We start from the raw sequence: 21,762 nt of genomic DNA, 5'->3' as shown, positions 1-21,762 counted from the left end.
AATCGACGCAAGTAGAAAGCGCCTCGGGAAGAACTGAGGAAGGCGACAGGACTGACTGGCTGCCTTTTCTCTGGGAGATGTTCTAAGGTTTGCTGCCTTCTCAGCACTTGGGCAACACATTGCGGGCGGGAGGATGTGCGCGCGCGGCGACCTGTTCGACTGAAAGAAAGAAAAAGAATGGTCTCCTTCGCGCTCGGTTGTCCCCCTGGCGGGTTCTCCGGCCTTTCGTGCGGTTTTGCTACAAAAAGCCCTTTTGCAGCGGGAGCTGCTGTCATGGGAAAGCGTGGCTGGATTGAAAGGATCCCGGGGCCGCGTCCTGCACTGAAGGACAACACCCCCACACACACACACGCACACACACGAGTGCCGGGGACTCTCTCTCTCTCTCTCTCTCTCTCTCTCTCAGTAAAGGGAATCACGGATGTGACAGAAGTAAAAAGAACTTTCTCTCCCCTGTGATCGTACACAAGCGCGCGGGGGAGGGGAGCCGCATCGGCGGGTCTCCGGGAGTCAGATAGGGGTCCCCCGCTCCGCCAACCCCACAGCCGCACCCTTCAGTCACAGAGGGAGAGCGGGAGCGAGCGAGCCGCGGCCTGGACACAGATCCAAAAGGAGGGAGGGACGCCCCGTCTCCGCCCCCCAGTTCTTCAAATAGCGCCACAGAAGCGCAGCGCCTCGTCTCCGGGGGCCCCGTCCCGTCGCCCAGTTTTTTTAGGAGGCAGCCGCTCCCCCTCTCCCCGCTCGTCCTTCCGTGCCCCGTCCCCGGCCGCGTCTCCTGCGCCCGCCCGCCGGCGCTCTGCAGTCATGCGCTGGCTCGGGCACCATTGGCCCTTGGAGCGGTCGCGCCGCTGCCGTCCAAAGGGTGCTCGCAGCTGGCCGCCGGCCCAGCCAGCCAGCCAGCCAGCCAGCCAGCCGAGCGCTCCACTGGCCGGCAGCGCGGCCGGCCTCTGATGGAACGTGAGCCGCGCGCGACGCGTCTCCGGCGGCCGCCCTCGCCCAGAGGAGGGGGGCGCGGGCCTTGCATCACCCGGACGCCCCGCCCCCAGGAGCCGTGGCCACGCCCCCGCCCCCGCCCCCCCTTTCTCCGTGAAGGGTCTATTAATAGCATGACATCAACCCGGGACTCGCGGCCAGAGCAAATACCAGCGCTGCCTGCTGGGCTATATAAGGGGGGTGATGCAACCGCGAGGGGAGCCAGAGGCGCGGAGAGGCGCCCAGAGCGAGGGCGACGCGGAGGCCGCCGCCGGCCAGCACCGGGGAGCCGCGACAGCCGTCCTGCTGCGACGCGCGCCCAGGGAAGAGCTCCGTCTCCCCCCGCAGTTTTCGCAAACTCCCGTCCCGAGGACACTTTTGCGCGTTGGTTCTTTCGCCTTGTAACTCTCCGAGCGCTGGGAGGGGAAAAGAAGAGCGGAAGAGGAGGAGGAGACGATCAGGTAAGGCAGCGAGACCCAGCCCAGCAGGACGAGCAGGGGAGGAGGAGAGAGGCGCGAAAGGGGCCTCGGCCCGTGTCCCAGCTCTTGTCTTCGATGGGGTGAGGTGTGTGATGGGGGAGTCGCGTGTAGGGAGCCGCGCGTGCCCTCCTAGGTCCGCGCGTGCCGGTCCTTCCGTCTTGTCGGGCCGAATAACTTTTAAAAGCAGTGTCGGGCGCTTTTTTTCTTCTTTGGGCGGGGGGTAGAGGGGGAGCGAACTTCTGTTTAAATAGACGAGATTTCGGCTTCGGTGGAGTTGATGAGCTGGGCAAGTGGTAAATCAAATTGTCTTTAAAATCAAAACAAAACACACACAGCCGACTAACTGAAAGTAAAAGTTCATTCATCCGAATAGAGTTTTGAGCGATCGCTAAGAGACACACCTAAGCAATAGAAACTACCGTTTCGTTTCCTCCTTTTAGGAGTTTCCCTGGCGCTTTGATCGTGGCCTCCTTACAGTTTTGGCGATCGCAGGTTTTTTATGAGGTGTGTGTGTGTGTGTGAGATTTTCCTTCACCTCAAAAGAGAGAAGCGGAGAAGCAAGGGGTAAAATCCAACATAAGCCCTACTTAAAATAGACCCACTGAAATGACTGGGATTTGAGTTAGTCTTGACTAACTTAAGTCCCATTCATTTCAATGGGTCTACTCTAAGTAGGACTTATGTTGGATTTTACCCAAGAGAAGTAGTTAAGTTTTAAATCCCAAGATCGTATCATTAGAAGTAGGTCAAAAGCGAGGTGTAGAAGTTCTTGCGATTGTTTCCCCCATCAGGTCATCGCCAAGATGTCGTTTCCCACGGCTTTTTCGAGAATATCTAATTAGTGATAATAATCAATGGTTATATCACTTACGGTAAGTTTGACGGAAAGACTCACGGCTTAACTTTTTTTAGGAGGTGGTCATGCCTCCGGCCGCCGGTGGGTGGCGCGCTACGTGATCGCGAGGACGCCGCCGCTTCGTCGGATGCTTCCAACTCGACCTGTCACTTTTTGTTTTGCAACGCAGCGTAAAAGCGAGGCAGCAATACAACCCATTTAAGACAGAGCAGGCCTACAGGCGATCGATAGGATTATTTTAGGACTTCGGTATGTGGAGAGATATTTGGGACTTCGGAGTCTTAGACTTCGGGACTGTTAGGGGGGAGGTGAATCAAAAGTTTACATGAAGAATAATGGTTAAAGTATGAAAAGGTTGTTTTAAATGAGGGAATCTTCACCTGGAGAGAAGGAGAACAAAGAGATCTTTAGCTTTTATTTCCATGAAGGTGACTCGTGATGAGCCAGGGTAAATCCTGTGCATGTTGACATGGAACTAGATCTCACTAAGTTAAATGGGATTCACTCCCAAAGTAAGTTTGTGTAGCATTGCTGCTGTTTGTTGTTGTTGTTGTTGTTACATGTCTAGACTGCCCTGTAGCCCAAGTGCTCTGGGTGGTTTGCAACAATTAAAGCCATACAATACAGCATGATAAAAATATAAAACTTTTTAAAGTTTAAAATTACCATATAAAACCAAAGTAAAAAAACAGCAGGAGTGTAAAGATTTTTTAAAAAGCAATAACAGATTTAAAGACAACAGAAAATGAACCACTAAAATGCCTGGGAAAATAAGGTCTTCACCTGATGCTGAAAAGATCACAATGTAGGTGCCAGGCATCCTCTCTGGGGAGGGCAACCAGGGTACCACAACTGAAAAGGCCCTCTCCTTAGTAGTCACCCACCTCACTTCATTTGGTGGTGGCACCTGCAGAACCGTTCCTGAATACCTTAGGGTCTGGGCAGGTATATATGGGAGGAGACAATCCTTCAGGTACTTGGAAAGTTTCACTTAACTTACTCCCAGGAAAGTGTTCATAGGATTGCAGCATTACAGCACAATTGCTATGCATGTTTATTCTAAAGTAGGTACCATTGTGTTCAATGTAAATGCAATTAGGTTTGCCGCCTTGCTTTATTTCCCACAGCATAGATGTACAGCATGATCCCTGCGAAGCACTTTTACTCAGAAGTAAGACCCACTGAGTTCAATAGGACTTTCTCTCTGGTGTGTGTGTGTGTATGTGTGGATTGTGGCTCAAATCACTTAAGAGGTTATTGGTGGTAAGGGTTGGATCCAGGGTTAGTCATGCTTAGAGCAGACCCATTGAAATTAATGGGACTTTTGCTGGTCATGACTACCGGATGTCCCATTGAGTTCAATGGGTCTTCTGTATCTAAATCTGGATCCAGCCCAAATTGATTGTGTATATATAAAAAGGTAAAGGTGTCCCCAACCAGTCGTGTCCGACTCTAGGGTGCGCTGCTCATCCCCGTTTCTAAGCCGAAGAGCCAGCGCTGTCCGAAGACGCTTCCGTGGTCATGTGGCCAGCATGACTGAACACCGAGGTGCACGGAACGCTGTTACCTTTCCCGCCGAGGCGGTACCTATTTATCTACTTGCAATTTCTTGCTTTCGAACTGCTAGGTTGGCAGAAGCTGGGAATGAAGACGGGAGCTCACTCCGTCACGCAGCACTCGGGTCTCGAACTGCTGACCTGCCGACCTTCCAGTCTGCAGTTCAGCGTCTTAACCACTAAGCCACCGCAGCCCTCCATGTGTATATATATTTGTTGTTGTTCAGTCGTGTCTGACTCTTCGTGACCCCATGGACCATAGCACGCCAGGCCTTCCTGTCCTGAGCTCTCTCCCGGAGCGTGCTCAAGTTCATATTCATTGCATCCGTGATGCTATCTAGCCATCTCATCCTCTGCCGTCCCCTTCTCCTTTTGCCTTCAGTCTTTCCCAGCATCAGGGTCTTTTCCAGGGAGTTTTCTCTTCGCATTAGGTGGCCAAAATATTGGAGCTTCAGCTTCAGTATCTGTCCTTCCAATGAGCACTCAGGGTTGATTTCCTTTAGGATGGACTGATTTGACCTCCTTGCAGTCCAGGGGACTCGTAAGAGTCTTCTCCAGCACCACAGTTCGAAAGCATCAATTCTTCGGCGCTCAGCCTTCCTTATAGTCCAGCTCTCACAGCCATACATTACTACTGGGAAAACCATAGCTTTGATTAGACGGACCTTTGTCGGCAAGGTGATGTCTCTGCTTCTTACCATGCTGTCTAGGTTGTCCATAGCTTTCCTCCCAAGGAGCAAGCGTCTTTTAATTTCATGGCTACAGTCACCGTCTGCGGTGATCTTGGAGCCCAAGAAAGTAAAATCTGTCACTGCTTCCATTTCTTCCCCTTCTATATGCCAGGAAGTGATGGGGCCAGATGCCATGATCTTAGTTTTTTTAATGTTGAGTTTCAAACCAGCTTTTGCACTCTCCTCTTTCACCCTCAACAAGAGGCTCTTTAGATCCTCTTCGCTTTCTGCCATTAGGGTGGTATCATATAATTTATTGCAGTCAACAGAGCAGGATAAATGAATTAAATATTGGTGATCAGTGTCGCTGTGAATTACCTTAGCTATTTGACACATTATAAGATCAATTTGAAGCAGCAGCAGTAGATCAGTCTTTCACAGCCTGGCGCCCTCCAGATGTGTTGGACCGTAACTCGCATTGCGAGTTACGGTCCAACACATCTGGAGGGCACCAGGTTCAGGAGGCTGAGGCAGATAAGCACACTTCCCCAACTTGCCAATGAAGCAAGGTTTAGTGAGGACACTAGAAAATGAATGACAGGCAGCAATTTCCAGTGCCATATTGATTTGCTTCATCATATCAACAGCTGGCAATTTCGAAAGCAGCAACTAAATTTGGCCAAATCACAAGGTCAAAATCCTGAAAGGTCAAGTTCAGTTCAGGGTGGTGGTGAACTTGAATTGCTTTTAAAGTTGTAGGAGATTAACTTCTGTGGTTTAACAGGTCTTATTGCATCAGCAGGGAGTTGTGGGGGGTGGGGGAGATAAATATTCAGGAAAACACAAAAGCAAACTGGTAAGACACAAACGACTTTTCATTTTGGACAAAACAACAACAGTCTGAACCAAAAGGCATGTGAAGTGTCAGGTCAGGGTGCCTTGTTCTATTTTTAATGAGGCGAAACTCTTGTTGCCAACTGAGTTAGCTGAATGTGATCCAGCTTTTCAAAAAATGTAGCCTTTGACACATCACCAAGTCTACTCAAAGCCTCTGAGAGTGTTCCAGAAAAAGTGGTTTGGGGGATTATAATCCAAAATGTTCCAGGAGAAAGTGCAGGACAGGAAGGCCTGGCGTGCTATGGTCCATGAGGTCACGAAGAGTCGGACACGACTGAACGACTGAACAACAATCCAAAATGTGAGCTATGAATGGTAAAATATAACACATATGGGACCTGCAGCAGAATGTCACTCCTCTTCAGGGTTCCAGCAAGCCAGCCATAACCACTTCCTGGATATTCTGTTCCATCTCCCTGCCCTCCCCAACAGGCAGCCAGTATTCTGTAGCCATGGAGCATACCTAGTTCTCATTGCACTGTTTGGATCCCCCCTACTTAGGTGTTGTTGTTGTTTTTAATTATTTGGATATACCTCTCCATATCTGAAACAGATTCCAGAGCAGTGAACATAAGAGGTAAAATAGTAAAAAGATAAAAAGAATTAAAACACCATATTAAAAGTATTCTTTTAAAAAAACAGAATGCCAATAAAAACTGTGGCAGGTCAGTTAAGGAACGCTTCCTGGAATGGAGCTGTTTTCCGGACAGAAGGTGCCAGAAGCAACACAGCGTTGGTGCCTGCCTGACCTCCAGGGGCAGGGAGTTCCAAAGAAAGGGGGCCACCACACTGAAGGCTCTTCTCCTGGTGGACTCCAATCAGGCCATAGGTCCATGTGGAACCACCAGGAACATGCCCTCAGATGACCTCAGTGATCAGGCAGGTTGGTAAGGGAGAAGGCACTCTCTCAGGTATCCTGGTCCCAAGTTGTTCAAGGCTTTGTACACTAGTATCAAAACTGTAAACCTGGCTTGGTAGCAAATAGGCAGCCAGTGCAGTTTCCTCAGCAAAGGAGTTGCATGCTGAAAAGGGGCAGCTCCTGACAACAGCTGAGCTCCTGCATCCTGCACTAGCTTCAGCTTCTGGAGCAGCTTTAAGGGTAGCCACATAGTGAATGCCACTACAACACATAGAACACATTGCAGTAATCCAGCCTTAAGGTTACTAGTACCTGTAATTCTACAAATATTGGGGGTTTCCTTGAACCTGCTGTTAACCCCCCTCTTGTGTGTGGATGGTGCTGTTCTGGCTACATAAGGATCCATACCCAGACAATGTGTTTGCTCTTAATATGTGCACTGGAGTATTGGACAGTAATTCTAAAACACAGATCAAAAATATAAGGAATGTGCAAAACAGAGTGTTTATTTTGTCTATGAATGCCTGCATGTGTGTCTCAGTCCATAGTGAAGTGGGCGGGCCTCTGAAGAAACTCAGTAAAACACCCTTCTTTTGCATTGTGTGGGCAAACTGGCACAGGTTGAAAGAACTGAGAACATTTTGGATTCTCTACTGTGGCTTGGACTCAAGCTATAAACAGCCAACAATCCCACAGTAAAGATCAATGTATAAAAATACATGAAGCATAGGGTGTGGGTGGTCGTAGTGCAGGGATATGGTGGAGCAAATCTCTTGTATGTTTAAGGTCCGAGGGATCAATCTCTTGGTATTTCTGATTAAAAGAAGTCAGGGAGTAGGGCTGGAAAAACCCCTCCCACTTGGCATCTTGAATAGCTACATAGAACAGCCTTCCCCAGCTTGGTGCCCACAAGCTGTGTCTGTCTACAGCTCCCATCAACCCCAGCTAGCACCCAATTCTGACTGGGAATGATAGGAGTTGTAGTCCAACACATCTGGAGGTCACCAGGTTGGGGAAGACTGGAACAGACAATACTGGACTAGATGGAGCAATGATTTGTGTTTTAAATTTTTTTGTAAATATGTGTCTCATTTAAGCACTCACAATAATGAAAAGGATATTAATACTGATGTTGAACTTATTTGGTATAATGCAGCTATATATGTATAAGCGTGGCTCGTGTTAGTATTGGCTTATTGGATTGTGACATGTGTTCTTGATTATGGAGACAGCTTGAGGAAAGGTCCCCCCCCCTTTTTTTTTTTTGCTGTTATCCTGTTTAAAAAGGAGATAATTAAGAAAGAGATGGGGAACTTTTGGTATTAGAAAGCAACATAGGGAGGGTATGTTAGATCTTGTATTTTCAGTCATTTGGATACTCAGTATTTGATAATGGCTGTGGAATCTTTCCCTTTGGCTCCATGTAATATTGTGGATATAGGAGTGTCACTAAATGATTACAGGATGAGTATGTGTGGTTGCAACTATCCTGCATCAGGAGAGGTCCAGCTTCCTAGATGTTATAAGGCAGGGAAACATGAAGCCCTCCAGATATTGTTCAACTCTAACTCCCATCAGCCCCAGCCAGCTAATTTAATGGTTTGTGGTAATGGGAATTGTAGTCCAGCAACATCTGGAGGGCCACAGGTTTCCCACCTATGTTACGTGGTGTTCAGCATCTTTCTGCATAAGTGACTTTGACAGACGGTTATGGAGCTCCGCATTCTACATAGTTACATGGACCATATGCGATGGTTCGTTTAAATAGAGACAGTACCAGTGAAGAGTATCTAGTCCAGTGGATAGATTGTGGGAGATGCTGTGGAAAGAATGTTGGGCTTAGATGCAAGAAACATAGATTCCCGCTCCTGTTCAGTCAGTTATGATGCTCAGTGGGTATCATCAGACAAAACACTCCTCTCAGCTCCTCACAGGAGGAAGGATGGGATAATAGTGTGACATACAATCAAGTGGTTATGTTAGGGTAACTAAACTACTGACATTCATGGTGCACGTCAACATGCAGGGCTCAAGTCTTGTTGAAATCCCATCCTTGGACTTGGAACACACTCTGCCTAATTTGAGATTTGTGACAGGCTGGTTGTAGTTACTTGGTGGTGAGAGAATGCCGCTTGACTCAGTCCTTTGTCTGAAACACAGCTGAGATTGTTCATCAGTAGCGATGTGGTTGTTAGGATAGGATTACTACAGCTTGAAGCTGTAGTAATTCTCTCCAAAATCCCATTTTGCTGCCAGCATTCTCAGCAGTTTCTTTGCCAGAGGATTGGTGTGATGAGACTTTGGCCATTTCCCAAACCCTCCGAATTTTGTGTTTACAGCACAACGGCAGCGCCAATGCAAGGAATGGGACTCCAAGAATGGGACTCCAAGAATTGGCATGAGGTGCCTATGGGCCATGGTTATAAATGGGCCCTGTGTGTGTGTGCCTCCTCTGCATATAATTACATATTGAATCCGCATCATAACAATCCCAGTTTTCTGTGTCTTTTTTTAAAAAGCAAGTTCCTAGCCCTTCTGGCTCTGAAGATAAGCCTGGAAAATGCAGGGTGTGTGGGGGGGAAGCTTGGTACCCCATGTAGAATTAAGTGATTTCCATCAGCAATTTAAAGAAGTCAGTTAATGCAGTGAAGAGTCTGTTAATGGTTGTGAATTTAATACTTGGATTGACTGTGTATTAATATTTTTGGCCATACCACTGAGCTGAAAAATGATAAACCTGACAATAGTAGGCCTTTTGTTGACTTGGTTTGAGTGGGCTATCTTCTACCTTTTGAAAGACTGAAGGATATCAGCATTTTGAGCTGTGACTCATGACTTGGGGGATTTCTGAGCAAAATTGCATAAGTTTTCCAAGGTCTATGGAAATAACAAACAATTCCAGGAAAGCTTCTCACTGATAAATCAAGAGGTCAAGAACTCTTTGGTTTTCTGCTTTTATTGTCTGAGGTTAGCTCATAAAATACTTACATGAAAAATAATTAATACAATTCTTACATGGAAAATACTTCTCTGCAGGAATTAATATAAAATGCCTTGTCTAGATTGCCAAATGCTTACATTTTGCTGTCACAATTGGCCATGGGGTTTCCTGTGTATGTACACTGTGGGTTGTATTGAATGTTAGTCCTACATAGAGTAGAGCCATTGAAATGACTGGGACTAAAGTTAAAATAATATTGGACGCAACCTTGCGTATGTGATCAAGAAAAATGACTATCTATATCCAGGTTTTGTATTTATTCCTGTTAGAAGTACTTTCTGTGTAAGATATTTGTCATGAGAGCCAGCATGGTGTAGTGGCTAGAGTGCTGGACTGGGAGTTGGGAGATCCGGGTTCTAGTCCCCACTCGGCCATGGAAGCTCACTGGGTGACTTTGGGCCAGTCACATACTCTCAGCCCAACCTACCTCACAGGGTTGTTGTTGTGAGGATAAAATGGAGAGGAGGAGGATTATGTACGCCACCTTGAGTTCCTTGGAGGAAAAAAGGTGGGATATAAATGTAATAAATAAATAAATAAATGTATATTTTGAAGAGATAAGGCAGAAAGAAGTCATTTTTGAACAAGGGTGTTCTAGACTGGGAACACAGTGTCTTCAAATCTTTATTTTCTTTCATAAGTAAATTTGGACTTGCCTTTTCTCTCCACTGTATCAGGGTAAATGTTTTCCAGAGGGGTAGCTGTGTTAGTCTGTTGCAGCAAAGAAAACAGTTTTGTGGCACCTGAAAGATAAAGAAATGTATTCTGGCATAAACTTCTGTGGACTACAGCCCGAGATGCTTAAGTGTTATCTTGAGTTACACATGGTTGGGGGTGGGTGGGGATGTCAACAATGAGGTCAGATGGAACTGAAATGTTAATAAGGTAATTATCACTGTTTGCACTTTCTGTGTTTCAGTTCCCTGCAGCTTCACCTCACTTAGCCATGTACATATACTTGTAAGTCGATATGATACTTCCTGCATCTGATGAAGTGAGCTGTAGCCCACAAAAACTTCTGCCATAATAAATTCGCTAGTCTTTCAGGTGACACATGACTTGTTCTTTTCAGTGTTAAAGGGTGCAACTCATGCTGGTGTGGCCAACCATAATTAGGCTTGTGTAGCTAAGCATTACCCAAAGCTGTCATTACAAAAGATCCAGCATCAATAAAATTTTGCATGACAGCATGATGGCTTCATTTATGTATGTGAATGCCCTAGGGCAGCAATTGCTTTATCTATTGCAATGCTAATTGGAAGAGAGTTTGCTATAATAAGATTCTGCAGACTTTTATTGCTTCTTCTAATAAAATGGAGCATCTCAAGATCTACTCTAAGAACCAAATTCCGTGTTCATTTGAACACAGAGTCAATTATCTCCGAAAGAAAGAAAGAAAGAAAGAAAGAAAGAGGAAGCTGATTGATTTCAGTGTGACAGTATGAAGAAGACACATTTAATTACACATATTGCATGGATCTGATTCACACAACACAGCTTTGAGAAAAGGGATGGCTCTTGCAAAATATGTTTATGGTTGTGGGGTATATGTGCAGCAGTGGGTGTGAATGAGTCTCATTGTTTCTAGATTGGAGGTGGGGGGTAGGAAACCTCTTTCAGCCTGAGGACCAAATTTAGTTTTGGTGATGCTCTTCAAATTCCAGTTATGGGTGGGGGCCCGAAGGCAAAAGGGGCAGGGCCAAAAATACAAATACCAGCATGTTGTAGCTTCAAGCTCTTCCTGCCATTAACTAAGCCTTAGGCGAGGCATTTCAACATTTTTGAATGTGTGTGTGGGGGAAACCTGGGGAAAAGCCAGGAAACCACAAACAATTGGTGGTCAGGGGACAGAGGTAGTGCCAGGGAAAGGGGATGTGGCCATCTGTGGAACCCTAGAGGGCTGGACTGGGGCCTCTGGAGGTCTGGGTTTGGCCCCCAATCCTGAGGTCCCCACCCAAATTATAGATGATTCACTTCTTGAGGGTCAGGTGCATGGATTTAACATGTGTGACATTTGCAAGCTACACAAGTACTGGCCCTTTCCACTGAAGCTCCTTAGGAGCCTAAGGGCACAATCCTCTGCATGTTTAGACAGCAAAATGTCCTACAATTCCATGCTGGTTGGGGAATGCTGGGAGTTGTAGGACTTTTTGCTGTTTAGGGCACAATCCTATGCATATTTAAACATAAAATTGGGAGATGAATGAATCAGTACAGGTGGCCCAGTTCAAATTCTGATGGGATTATTTCACAAAATCCCATGCAATCTTGTATTACCTCTTTTGATGTACTACTGTTCACACTTCCTGTTTGGTAGTAAGTCACACAACCAGCAGTGTTGCCATATGTACACAATATGATAAGCTAGGTTTGCTTCCTGGTGACCTTGTGAACTAAATCTTCAGTTTCTAGTTGCATTAAGCTGAACATCTAGGGTATTGTGTGTGTGTGTGTGTGTGTGCAACCATTCTATCAATATGTTACCATGTGTATTCAGTCATGGACCAGAGTTGCTGGAATGATTTCATGTCCAAAGGTCGTATTTTCTGTATTGGGTCTTAGTTGAGAATAATTAACTGTCTTCCGGCAAATATTGTTGTCTCGTTAAACTTCAGCAAGACTATTTCTTGTTCTCCTCTTCCCCTTTCAGCAAAATGATGCTCCAACACCCAGGCCAGATGTCTGCCTCAGAGGTCAGTGCCTCTGCAATTGTCCCATGCTTGTCTCCACCGGTATCACTGGGTTTTGAAGACTTCACAAATCTAACTCCATTGGTGAAAGAAGAATTAAGATTTGCCATCCAGAATAAGCGCCTGTCCCACAGGATGCCCTCTACTTTGGACACTGTCATGGTTTCTGATAGACCTGGTGAAATGTCTATTTTAAAAGCAGAGGTACTCCATTTTTATGTTTTTGTTTTTTTAAAAAAATCTTGTTCAATAAGAACATTCTGTGTGTTTTTTAAAATAACAAGTGCCAACCCCAGACTCTAAAAAACACACCATTTCTGGGTCTGTGATGAGCTCTGGATTTCTCCAGAGTTATGAATTGGCCCTGGTGATGCTCTGTTCATCAGGCAACCTACACATGGCAAAATCAAGGATTATAGGAAGCCACCATATACCAAGTCAGGCCATTCGTCGCTCTAACCCAGCATTGCCCACTAAAGCAATTTCTGTGTTCTAAAGCAGGGCTGAGAAACGCATGTACAGTGGGCCACATGTGCCCCTGGAGGTTTTTGCGCCCCCGTCTCTTCCCCTGCCACTGCTGAATTTGTTGCTGAAATTGTGGTGGAGGCAGCAGCCAAAATTGTGGCAATTTTCTGTTGAAACAAGGCATGCAGCATATGCATCCCTTTGTGCGCAAGCACAATCATGCTTCCGGGAGGCTTCCAGAATTATCCAGGAAGTGTGGTTGTGCTTGTACGCAAGGCTCACATACCCTGCACGCCTTGTTTCAATGGAAACCACAGTGGTGGCACAGTTTTGGCTACCACTGTGGCAAATTTGGTAGCAGCCTGGTGCAGCCCACAGCATCAGACTGCTTCTGGTGTGCACCACCCCAGAAGTTTCCCACCCCTGCTCCAGCCTGATCCTGTTCATTTTTGCTCAGAAGTAAATCCCACTGATTTCAACACTACCTACTCCCCAAAAAGTGTGCACAGGATTGCAGCCTTAGAGCACAATCCTATACGTGTCTACTCAGAAGTAAATCCCATTGAGTTGAATGGGACTTAGATTGTAATCCTATACCTACTTATCTGAGGCTAACTGCAAGAGGCTTAATGTGCCAGATGACCTCCATGCTAATCATACCAGATGTAATGGTTATTAATCCAGAACTAACCAGCTAGTCAGTTTTGTTGGCAGTGGACAAATCTAGACCAGCACAACTGTATTATTAGCAGTTTCATTTGTAGGGGATATATAGAGAAAAGTCTCTGTCTTTTACTGACAATCTGCATCTGTCTTTGGATTCTGCTAGTGTGCACCTGAAGAAGATGAAAGGAAAAAACGACGGAGGGAAAGAAACAAGATTGCAGCAGCAAAGTGTCGAAACAAAAAGAAGGAAAAAACGGAATGTCTGCAGAAAGTAAGCTAACTTGATAGCTTTCCTTTGGTATTTGGGCAAGAAAGACAAGATAATGGAGGGTGAAATGGTCCTTTAGTCAAAACTGCCTCCATAAATGGCTCTGACATTTTCTGAGTTGTACTATTTATTAAGTATAATCTTGGTTGAGTTACTGAACGCAGATTCTTTTGTGTTGTAACCGTTGTTTAAGATAGCCATGTTTTTTCACTTTCAGTGTGTGAGTTAGGTGTGCTTGAATGCTTATTATCAACCCCATCACTTGTTTGGAGAGAAAATGTTGAATGAAAAAGTCAAATCTTACAGGAAAAGCTTTTGAAATTGTACTGCTTAAGTCAGGGGTGTTGAATTGCAGACATGGAGTTCCCATCCAGCTCTCTGGCATTCTCCAGAGGGTCACACCCCTCTTCCCGACGGCTATTGCTTTGGTGGTTTCCGGGCATTTGCAGTTTTTCGCCTGCCCCATTCTAAAAGGTTGAAATGCCTCTCCTAAGGCTCAGTTACTGGCAGTAGGTGCTTTAAGCTACAATATTCTGGTATTTTTCGCCTGCCCCTTTTGCCTTTTGTCACTTTTGCTGGTATGTCTGGTATTTTGGTCCAGCCCGTTTTGCCTTCAGCCACAGCCACCGCTGGAATGTGGCTCCCCAGAGCTTCTCTAAAATTAAATTTAGCCCTTGGGCGAAAAGAGGTTCAGCCCCCCCCAGCTTAACTGATTAAAGCTTGGAGGTCAAATAATATATTTTAGTCTTTTCTCTTAAAATATGAATAACTTTCTCAAAATGATCAGTCACTTATTATTATGGCATAAATAGAAATCAGTCACTTATTATTAATGGCATAAATAGAAAAGGCAGGTCCCTGCCCCAAGGAGTCGACACTTTAAAATCTGCTAGTGGGGGGGAGAACAGAGGGAGGAGTGGGTTGAGCGAGGCAGTGATAACGGTGGATGTGTACACGTCAACAAATGTGGTGTTGCGATTCCCTTGCAATTGTGGATGAAGATGAGGGGTGGGGTGGGCTTGAGCAGTATTTTTCAAGAAATGGAGGGGCTTTGATGTGGATTTGAAGAAAGAGGTGGTATCACATCCACATTCTCAAAGGGAGGAGCAGCAGTACGTTAGGAGGAGGCCTGGGAGTTGTGGAGCTGGAGCGGCAGGGCCGGCCTTCCTATGAGATGGGGTGAATCCCCCACCTCAGGCAGCGGATCTAGAAGGGTGTAAGATGCCACCTACCCCACTGCTGGGACGTCCGTGGGCCCTGCTGCTCTATGCCTCTGAAAGTAAAGCACAGGGTGGGTGGCTGCTTGGGAGAGCCCCGCCAGCCACTCTTCTACTCTGGCATATGCTGCTGCATGAAGCAGCCATTGCAGTTCCCCGGAGCAGCTGTCACTCATTCTGAGTAAGGCGTAGGTGGGCTGCTGTCCTGCTGTGGCAAGTGCCACCAGAAGAGAGCACCCAGCATGGCACTCCAGAGTGGTGGGCTGACCCCTTGCTCTGAGAGATCCTCTGGCAGCAGGCCAGTTTAGGGGGTGCAGGAACGGCTGTACGGCATACGCTGATCTGCCCTCCAAGAGAGGGGAGTGCCAATGCTACCTCTCATCATCGGCTACCTGAGGCAGTGGGATATACTGGCGGGGCTGGCATCAAGAGCAGGCACGGTCAGGCGCTTGCTGAGCACCCACAGCCCGGCAGGCACCCACTGACAAGAGCCTTGCAGTATTGCTCCTCCTCTTCACCATTGCAGCCTGCTTGTTCACCTGCCTCTCATTCATAGATGATAACTTGGATTCCCACAACCCATTTCCTGGCACACTCAGACAAGTTGTGTGAATCATCCCCAAGCAACAGATTAAGTTCTTTCTCTTTCTCTTTCTCTCTCTCTCTCTCTTTCTCTTTCTCTTTCTTTCTCTCTTTCTCTTTACTGTTTCAAAACTTATTCTTTTGTGTTGCACTCTCCTCCTGTGACTAGGAATCAGAAAAACTGGAAACCATCAATGCAGAGCTGAAGGCTCAGATTGAGGAGCTGAAGAATGAGAAGCAGCACTTGATCTACATGCTCAATCTCCACAGGCCCACATGCATCGTCCGGGCCCAGAACGGTCGGACGCCGGAGGATGAGCGGAACCTCTTCATTCAGCAGATCAAAGAAGGAACCTTGCAAGGCTAAGTGATAATGTGAAGGTGCCCTAAACTAGGGCCTGCCTTTCAACACCCAAACAAAAACCTACCCAAAGCCAGAAGCGCTAGAGAAGCTGTCTTGGTATTTGTGGTCTCCTGTTAGTCGAGAAAAGGCAGACGAGGTGACGTGGCTCAGAAGAGAAGGCTGCTGTTAGCTTAGCTGCGGTTCTCCATGCTGAAAAAAGACTCAGCTGGGCTGAAGTCCCTGCCCTTGCTTCAGGTCTAAGTATCTGCCATACTTGCTATTCCTAGAAGCCGTACTCACGACAGCTACAGACTTGTTAAGCCCCAGCTGACATGCGGTACTTGCACTTTGAGTTATTTCTAGTAGAACACTATGACTCTCAATGATGCACATCTTAGGGCCAACCAGGCTGAATGGAGCTCAGCCATCCTTGGGACGGGTAGGCAACATGGATGGAGTGGCTTGTTTTCGTTTGCTTGTTCGTTTGTTTTGCCCTGTCCTTTCAAAAGAAAGAGGATTGCAGCTTCCAGAAATAGTGCTTTCAATTCCAAAAGGCATTGCAATATAACGGGAATTACTGTGTTTTGACAATGTTTTAAAGCGAGCATTGTACTCCCTTTTTAAAATTGTTGTTGTTTTCACAGAAGCCCTTCCATGGGTTTTTTGATGACTCATGTTAGAGGGAAATTGTGGGATGATATGGCAGGCAACAGCTTCTTGCAGAACTGCTCATTCAACTAAGTCTGAATTTACCAAGCTGGAGCATTAGCCTTCCTCCACACCTGCCTTGGCTTTTTTTTTTTAAAAGAAAAGAAAGGGAAATTCCCCTCTGAGAACCCAGTACGTGAGTCATACACGCAGTATTCAAAGAACATTACAATATACAAAACAGTGATACACTAATACCAGACTTGAAATGAATGACCCCCTCAGATTTGCAGTTCACCATATCTCAGCTTGAAAATCTTTCTTTGGCTCCCGCTTTTTCTGAGCAAAAACTGTTATTTCAGCTGTCAGTTTGCAGACATTAATGAATGGGTATGTGTTCACTGCAGGTAAATGCAAAATGTGCCCATGACTAACTTTATGGCTGTGCTAGGAAAAGAGATTGAAAACCTGACCAGGTAGGACTATCAGCTCCTTGGGGCATGATCCTATGCATGTTTAGATAGAAAAAAGTCCTACAACTCCCAGCATTTGCCAGCCAGCCAGAAAAAAACACGCTGGCTGAGGAATGCTGGGAGTCCGACCTTTTTTTGCTGCCTAAATATGCAAAGGATTGCTCCCTTTAAAACTTCATGACAGGCCTGGGAAGTATTCGAGCTAGATGTATAATGGCTTCTTTACGCTACTTATGGGACTGGGATTTTGGGCAAACTGCAAAACTAGATCTAAAGATTGGGAGCCATAACAAGGTAGGTCAGCAACTCCTACAAAAAGCCTTTAAATCTTCACACATGTGAGTTCTCTTTCATTCTCACAAGCAGTCAATGGGCTTAACTTGATGAGTATCTGCAGGATCCCTTACTGTCATTCCACCAGGTTTAGTTCCTGGTAAATGATGTACATAAGGGAAAGGTTTCCACTTGCTTTTGTCTCTATTCAGAGCTGGCCCTACCGTTAGGCAGAGTGAGGCAACTTCCTCAGGTGGCAGATGCTGTGGGGGCGGGGACAGTAGTGGCAGTATCTTGGCTGTCCCTCATGAATTATCTGCCTGTCCCCCTATTTTGGAGGACAGAACTGTTTACACCACACAACCTGTCCTGGGCCCTCTAAAGTAGCCTGCTGCCTCAGGTGTAGTGGAGGCTATCCCATTTCCAGAGCTGAGATAAGAGTCAACTGCCAATCTGCTCAGCTTCTGTATGTTGACTGGGGAGGGGATGCCATCTTGTTTTTTGTCTCGGGTAGCAAAGTGGCTTGGGCTGGCCCTGTCTTTACACACTAATGGTAGCGGCAGTTGGGTCTAAATTTTATGGCAGATGTTTAAAACATCTAGCAACTTGCTTCTGTGATGAACTACACATGAACCTAGCAGATTTTAACACTGCCACATTTTGAAAGTTGAAATTCTAGAGTTCAAATATTGGCAGCTAAAGAAAAAAAAATGGTTTGTTTTCAAAACCCAATTTCTTTGATTCAAACTCTAGCTGTGTGCTAACAACAAATGCCTCCCCCGAGAAGCTCAATTTGCCCTCTGCAGCAAGCTCTACCCTGAATTCAAACATCAGATTTTGAAACCTGGATGGTAACACTCAGGATTTTAATTTTGCGAATGAGATTTCTGCAGGCAAATTCACATTTTAATAAGAATTCCCCTGCTGTTTCTCAATGCTTTTCAGTTCTGTTATGATGTATTTTTATTTTTCATCTGTGAGGTCTGTCTCCTTAAATGTAATGACACAATCAGTGCAGTAGACAAAGGAGCTTACAGTACAAAATACTTTATCCAACCATATTTACAGTGGTAAACACACACACACACACACACACACACACGATACCTCAGAACAGTAGTGTCTAAAATTTAGACCCTCAATCTCTGACTAGTACACTTGAATCTGCTGCCTGTTCAATTTTGCTTTGATTTTTTATATTCTGCAACAGAACTACTTAATGAGCTTTTTGCAATCTGGATATATTGTAATGTCCAATGCTGTGTTTCAAATGTATTTTTCATGTAACAAAAATGGAAGGAAACGGGCCAAATTCTGTCTCATTAGAGAATGATTTTTTTCTTCCTGCAAAGTAAATCCACTTTGCCATCTTTTGAGCTGTCCCTCATGTCACGTTGGATGATGGATCCCAGTAATGGCCTCTGCATCAACTGTGCAATTACAAGGGGTGTGAGAGAGATAATTTGCTATATAGTTATGTGCAATTTGCTAACAAGAACCTTGTTGAAAAGTTTTTAATTGGGTTTCTGTAATGATGAATATATTATGCTGCCATTTATTGTGAATACTATGGGTTGGATCCAAAGAAATCTGAGTCGAAGGACAGTAGCTCTTAGCGCTGTTCTGCAAACACCAGCAGAAGGGTTTTCACAGTACTGTCGTAGGTTCCATGCCTAGGGTGGCCATGTGTCCTACTTTACAGAGGACAGTCCTCTGTTTGAAGGGCTGTCTAGTCCAAGTCCAGTTTAAAGATGAATAACCACAAGAAAGGAGAGCAGGGGCCTTGAAGGTGCCCATCACTAATTAGCACCAGGGCCAGCATGTCACGGACATCCGCACTATGGGGAGATGTATCATATTTCTATTTAAATTACGGTCATTATTATTTCCAAGTTTGCATTGTTACGTATAAAGTAGTGCGTGCAATTCTGTGCCATCTTCTCTCCTCTTTTTTTGTGGGTGTTGGTGATATATCCCTTCCCTGTTTCTTGGAGATGCACAACTGGCCACCCAGTCAGTCGCTGTTGTCCTGCTGGTGTCAGCAAGTGGCAGACTGCCGCTGGACGTAGCTTCACTTTGCTCCTGGAATGCACTGGTGAGCTGTGGACCAGGCCTCCCACGAGCCAAAGGCACCTTCCTCATGTGAAAGGGCTGCTCTGGGTCCAACCCCACGTCTGTTGGCATAAGGGGCTGTCAACACTAGCCGGATACAGCACCTACAAAGCCCCTCTGCTGTATCCAAGCCCCCTGCTTTGTCCGTGTATTTCAAATGTTTCCAAAAGCAACCCAAACAAATAAAAATTAAACACTGGGCTGTGATGCTGTTATATGTATCATACAGACAGTCTTTGTTAAGTCTCACCACAGAACTGATGTTTCTCCTTGAGAGATTCTTTTATATTGCTGTTCTCTATAGCCTATTAAAAATGACGCGGGCGTCATGCTGCTGCTGCTGCTTCACGTTAAACTGACTTGTTAACTAGCATGCCAAATGTTTACTACAGCACCGCTAATTTTGTCAAAGATAATCTTTGTTTGGCTGCGGCTGCTTCCTGAGCGTGTGTTTGGGTGTGACTGTGTGTGAGTGTGCGTGTATCTCCAGGTGGTAAGACAATATATATTTGCACTGCTTGAGAGTAGCAATGGACGGAGAGGCTGGATGCAGGACTTCTGGTTCTTGCTCTGGTCTCGATGACCCCTGTGCTCTGACAGCTCTGTGGAAGGGAGAATTTCCATGGCTGAAACCTCACCTGTCTGCAGTGACAGGAGGTAGCAGCAGAATTTCCACCTGCTATACAGGGCACAGGGAAACCCCTTTAAGACTGGCTGTTTGGCCTTGAAACTGGTTGGGAGACCTGCTGAATGGGAGACCTGCATGGATTTATTATGTAACTGGGTTTTTTTCCCCTGAACATTTAATAATGCAGTAGAGGCAATTTGTTTTCTATTCTTGAGTTTTACGTTTTGATACTTTAATAATAAAAAAGACTAATATATGTTTTCTCCTGTGTGACTTAATTCACCTTGTCTGGAAGTCTGATGCTCACTCAAAACCCCTAGGTCAGGGGTAGGCAACTTGTAGTCCTCCAGATGTAGTTGGACAGCAACTTCCATCAGCCTGAGCCGGCATGGCCAATAATGAAGGATGATGGGGTTTGCATGCCAACAACAGCTGGAGGGCCACAAGTTGCCCATCCCTGCCCATGGTAGTGTTTCTAAATATGTCCTAACAGTCTGTTATCCAGATTCACTGCATGGACCCTCATCCTCTTGCCAGTGTTAATGCCAGCATCATGTCATCACTTCTCACACTGTGCTCCAATCATCATCCCTCAGCTGATCTGTTGCCTTTACCCATGATGTTGCTACAAGGTGTGCCCTGCACCTGGGACAAATAACCCATCTGTCCAACTACCCCATGCTTTTTTAAAATAATTTTTGTATATATAACATCCTTAGCTGATAGGTCGGGAACCATGTCTATTACTATGTTACGATCTGTTGGAATTTTCATGACAAATACTCTCAGCTGAGTCCTCTAGACATCATACTAGTGAGGGACAAATCTCAGTTTTGGTTTCTCATTTTTCCAGTTTTAAGTTCGATATGTCTCAAACTGTGTGAATTTCTCCAGTCTTAAGTTCAGTTCATCCTGAACTTTGGGAACTGGTTTTTTTCCAAGTCAGCACAAAAATTCATAAGCGTTTTTGTGCACAGTTCTCCCAATGCATACATTTTTCTATGCATTTTTGCCTAATATATACATCTTTCCTAATATAATGGATTTCAATGGTATTTTCCCTATTATACATATTTTTGCACACATTTTTTTGATTTGGGAACTCCATTGCAAAATTCAGAGAAGTGAAAGTTTTGAAGGACAATTGAGTTTTGGTTCACCTGGTGGTTCAATCATGTGATATTAGACAAATTCACATAAAAATGTGAACTGAACAAATTTCTCCCCAACCCAACATCATACAATTACACTTGCTTGTACTAGAGCAGATATAAATCACTGGCTCACAAAGAGTGAGGCAGGCTTCCATAGCACACATAATAGTGGAGGCATAACCATCTCTTTTCTGATATAAACCGAGCCATGGTTTTGAACAACGAATCCACCTCCTTGCTACATCCTCTAAGGATAACTGTGAAATTCTTGAGTTTATCCTCGGGATGGATGAATCTGTCAAGTTTGATTTTGCACACTTTCTCATTTTAAGAACATAAGAACAACCATGGATCAGGGGTCCATCTAGGCCAGCATTCTGTTCACATAGATTCATAGAATAGTAGGGTTGGAAGGGGCCTACAAGGCCATCGAGTCCAACCCCCTGCTCAATGAGAGCCAGTGTAGTGTAGTGGTGAGAGTGACGGACTGGGAGCCGGGAGATCCGAGTTCTAGTCCCCACTTGGCCATGGAAGCTCACTGGGTGACTTTGGGCCAGTCACAGACTCTCAGCCCAACCTACCTCACAGGGTTGTTGTTGTGAGGATACAACGGTGAGGAGGAGGATAATGTAAGCCGCCTTGAGTTCCTTGCGAGAGGGAGAAAGGTGGGGTATAAATGCAATAAAATAAATAAATAAATAAATAAATAAATAAATGCAGGAATCCAAGTCAGAGCATCCCTGACAAATGGCTGTCCAGCCTCATCTTGAAGGCTTCCAGTGTGGGAGAGCCCACCACCTCCCCAGGTAATTGGTTCCATTGTCGTATTGCTCTTACAGTCAGGAAGTTTTTCCTGATGTTCAGCCGGAATCTGGCTTCAGGAAAAACGTCCTGACTGTAAGAGCAATACGACAATGGAACCAATTACCTGGGGTGGCCAGGTGGCCAGCTA

The 21,762-nt window shown here is 45.6% G+C and overlaps 1 protein-coding gene across 4 annotated transcripts; it reads left to right on the top strand.

Annotated features, from left to right (window-relative positions):
- The first annotated feature begins 1,190 nt into the window (after nucleotides 1-1,190).
- On the top strand, nucleotides 1,191-21,520 carry ATF3 (activating transcription factor 3). Of its 4 annotated transcripts, none has more exons than XM_084828844.1 (4): nucleotides 1,191-1,433; nucleotides 11,942-12,185; nucleotides 13,276-13,383; nucleotides 15,349-21,520. In XM_084828844.1, exons 2-4 carry the CDS (start codon nucleotides 11,946-11,948, stop codon nucleotides 15,544-15,546), a joined length of 546 nt encoding a protein of 181 aa, XP_084684970.1. In that variant the 5' UTR covers nucleotides 1,191-1,433; nucleotides 11,942-11,945; the 3' UTR covers nucleotides 15,547-21,520. The 4 variants fall into 4 exon arrangements, with proteins under 4 accessions (XP_084684970.1, XP_084684969.1, XP_084684971.1 ...); XM_084828843.1 differs by having other exon boundaries at nucleotides 1,191-1,531; XM_084828845.1 differs by having other exon boundaries at nucleotides 1,191-1,536.
- The last annotated feature ends 242 nt before the right edge of the window (nucleotides 21,521-21,762 follow it).

The sequence above is a fragment of the Heloderma suspectum genome, chromosome 1 (assembly GCF_057233095.1).
Source record: "Heloderma suspectum isolate Gila_16-S chromosome 1, 16-S_ref, whole genome shotgun sequence".
In the NCBI taxonomy this organism is placed as follows: Eukaryota; Metazoa; Chordata; class Lepidosauria; order Squamata; family Helodermatidae; genus Heloderma; species Heloderma suspectum.
The sequence above is the reverse complement of the archived record's forward strand: the minus strand, read 5'-3'. Positions and strand labels throughout refer to the sequence as shown.

What these genes read in the sequence shown, in the direction of transcription:
- ATF3 (XM_084828843.1), top strand. An exon ending in TGTCTATTTTAAAAGCAGAG is followed by an intron (nt 12,186 to 13,275) that starts GTACTCCATTTT and finishes GGATTCTGCTAG; the next exon opens with TGTGCACCTGAAGAAGATGA. An exon ending in AAACGGAATGTCTGCAGAAA is followed by an intron (nt 13,384 to 15,348) that starts GTAAGCTAACTT and finishes TCCTGTGACTAG; the next exon opens with GAATCAGAAAAACTGGAAAC.